We start from the raw sequence: 2,148 nt of genomic DNA, 5'->3' as shown, positions 1-2,148 counted from the left end.
TTCAACAATCAAGGAAATTAAGGACCATGTCAGATCTGTGGCAGCAGCAACCTCACATCCATGATATAATGAACCGCAAGTTCGTCAACACTAATAGACCAGTCAAAAGATAATTTAGTCGCTAATAACTCGTTTAACTAATTATAAATTTTAATCATTATAAATTTATTCAACAATAATTTGGTTATGAAACTAGTACCAATAGACAGATGTCGAGAGATTATGCGAAATGTACTACTTGAACGTGTCTTCTGAAATCTAGACGGAGAAATTATGCAAAATGTACTACTTGAACGTGTCTTCTGAAATCTAGACGGAGAAAAAATCATCTGAAATGGATGAAGGGTAAAATGGTCATTTCACATAAAAATGTTACCAAGGCATCCAAGTTATCTTCTATGATCACCTAGCGTCTTCCCATATCAAATATCTCGTGTGCCTTGGTAACAAGTCATCAGCTCTCGGAGAAGTTCATTCTTCTCTTTTCTTCTTTTGTTTTCTTCTTCTCTTCTGTTTTATTTTCCTCTCTTCCCTGCATGAACTGTGAAATAGGGTGATGCGAATGAAATACTGGATATAATGACGAGTAGATATCATGCATTTTTGGCTAAACTGTACTAGAGGAGCCGGCAGAAGTGCATCATTATACTGCCATGAGTAAGATATAACCCAAACTGCAAGAAATTTGTTTAAGTATTCGAACTTCCAAACATGCTTTACTTCAAGCCTTTAAAACATAAAGTCGAAATGAGAGTGTAAAAACACCCATTATAACTTCTCTCTATTGGAAGCCACTGTTAGTGCGACTAGAATAAGACTTTTGAAGATGATATATGTGAATTGATACGAACAAAAGTTGACAGAAAACTAATTTTATTAAAAGATTATATATAAGGGAAATACCGAAATACATTGGTTCTCTTATGAAGAAATGCAAGTTATATAACATGCAAGAACTACAGACTAGAGAAACGAAAATCCACAAGCACAACATTATTTAGCCTTCAGTGAAGATGCATATATAATTGCTTATTGGTGTAAATATTTTTGACAATATATATGAGCATGAAACTCGGGGACACTTTAGTAATGAGGAGGAGGGGATGTGTATTTGTAGACTGGAGTGGGTGGTGGTGGTGGAGATTTGTACTTGTAGACAGGGGTGGGAGGAGGTGAAGACTTGAATACTGGGGTGGGTGGTGGTGGTGATTTGTAGACGGGGGTTGGTGGTGGTGGGGATTTGTACTTGTAAATTGGGGTGGGTGGTGGTGGTGATTTGTAGACCGGGGTCGGCGATGGTGGCGATTTGTAATTGTAAACAGGGGTGGGTGGTGGTGGTGATTTTAGACTGGGGTTGGCGGTGGTGGGGATTTGTACCTGTAAATTGGGGTGGGTGGTGGTGGTGATTTGTAGACTGGGGTTGGAGGTGGTGGGGATTTGTACTTGTAGACTGGGGTGGGTGGTGGTGGTGGGGATTTGTACTTGTAGACTGGGGTTGGTGGTGGCGGTGATTTGTAGTCCGGGGTTGGCGGCGGTGGGGATTTGTACTTGTAGACCGGGGTGGGTGGTGGTGGTGATTTGTAGACCGGGGTTGGCAACGGTGGGGATTTGTACTTGTAGACTGGGGTGGGTGGTGGTGGCGATTTGTAGACCGGGGTTGGAGGCGGTGGGGATTTGTATTTATAGACTGGAGTGGGTGGCGGTGGTGATTTGTAGACCGGTGTTGGAGGCGGTGGTGACTTATAACTATAGTAACCATCAGCTGCACTAAAGAACGGGAAACTTAGAGAAAGTAACACTACTAAAAGTGCAGTGATCGGAGCCATTGAGGCTCCTAATGTTACTCCTGCCATTTTCTTTTCTCTTTTTCTAAATGGCTTTATGTTGTGATTTTATGGTACACTTCTTACCCCATTATATAGGCTTATTAAGATTGTCACTTACTTAAATGCAAAATCTCCAACTTGCCGAAAATTGCAAGAGATAGGACTTTATTTAACTAATTTTTGTCTTTGCAATTAATCATGATGTGAAGTTCTGCATTGTTTTTTCTGACGTGGAGTTTGGTTTAGTTTGAAATGTTTAGTTAGGTATTGAAATGTTAGGCTCTCTAACTCTCTTTTCACACTTTAAATGTCCAATTTCTTG

At 40.4% G+C, this 2,148-nt stretch overlaps 1 protein-coding gene across 1 annotated transcript; it reads right to left on the bottom strand.

Moving 5' to 3' along the window:
• Nucleotides 1-856: 856 nt before the first annotated feature.
• On the bottom strand, nt 857-1,907 carry LOC113329569 (extensin-like). Its single transcript, XM_026576429.1, has one exon. The coding sequence runs from the start codon at nt 1,851-1,853 to the stop codon at nt 1,344-1,346; it is 510 nt and encodes a 169-aa protein (XP_026432214.1). The 5' UTR covers nt 1,854-1,907; the 3' UTR covers nt 857-1,343.
• Nucleotides 1,908-2,148: the final 241 nt, after the last annotated feature.

Source organism: Papaver somniferum, unplaced genomic scaffold (genome assembly GCF_003573695.1).
Source record: "Papaver somniferum cultivar HN1 unplaced genomic scaffold, ASM357369v1 unplaced-scaffold_117, whole genome shotgun sequence".
Taxonomy (NCBI): Eukaryota; Viridiplantae; Streptophyta; class Magnoliopsida; order Ranunculales; family Papaveraceae; genus Papaver; species Papaver somniferum.
This window is presented reverse-complemented; position numbering and strand designations above follow the sequence as displayed.

What these genes read in the sequence shown, in the direction of transcription:
- LOC113329569 (XM_026576429.1), bottom strand. Translation starts at nt 1,853, where the DNA reads ATGGCAGGAGTAACATTAGGAGCCTCAATGGCTCCGATCACTGCACTT.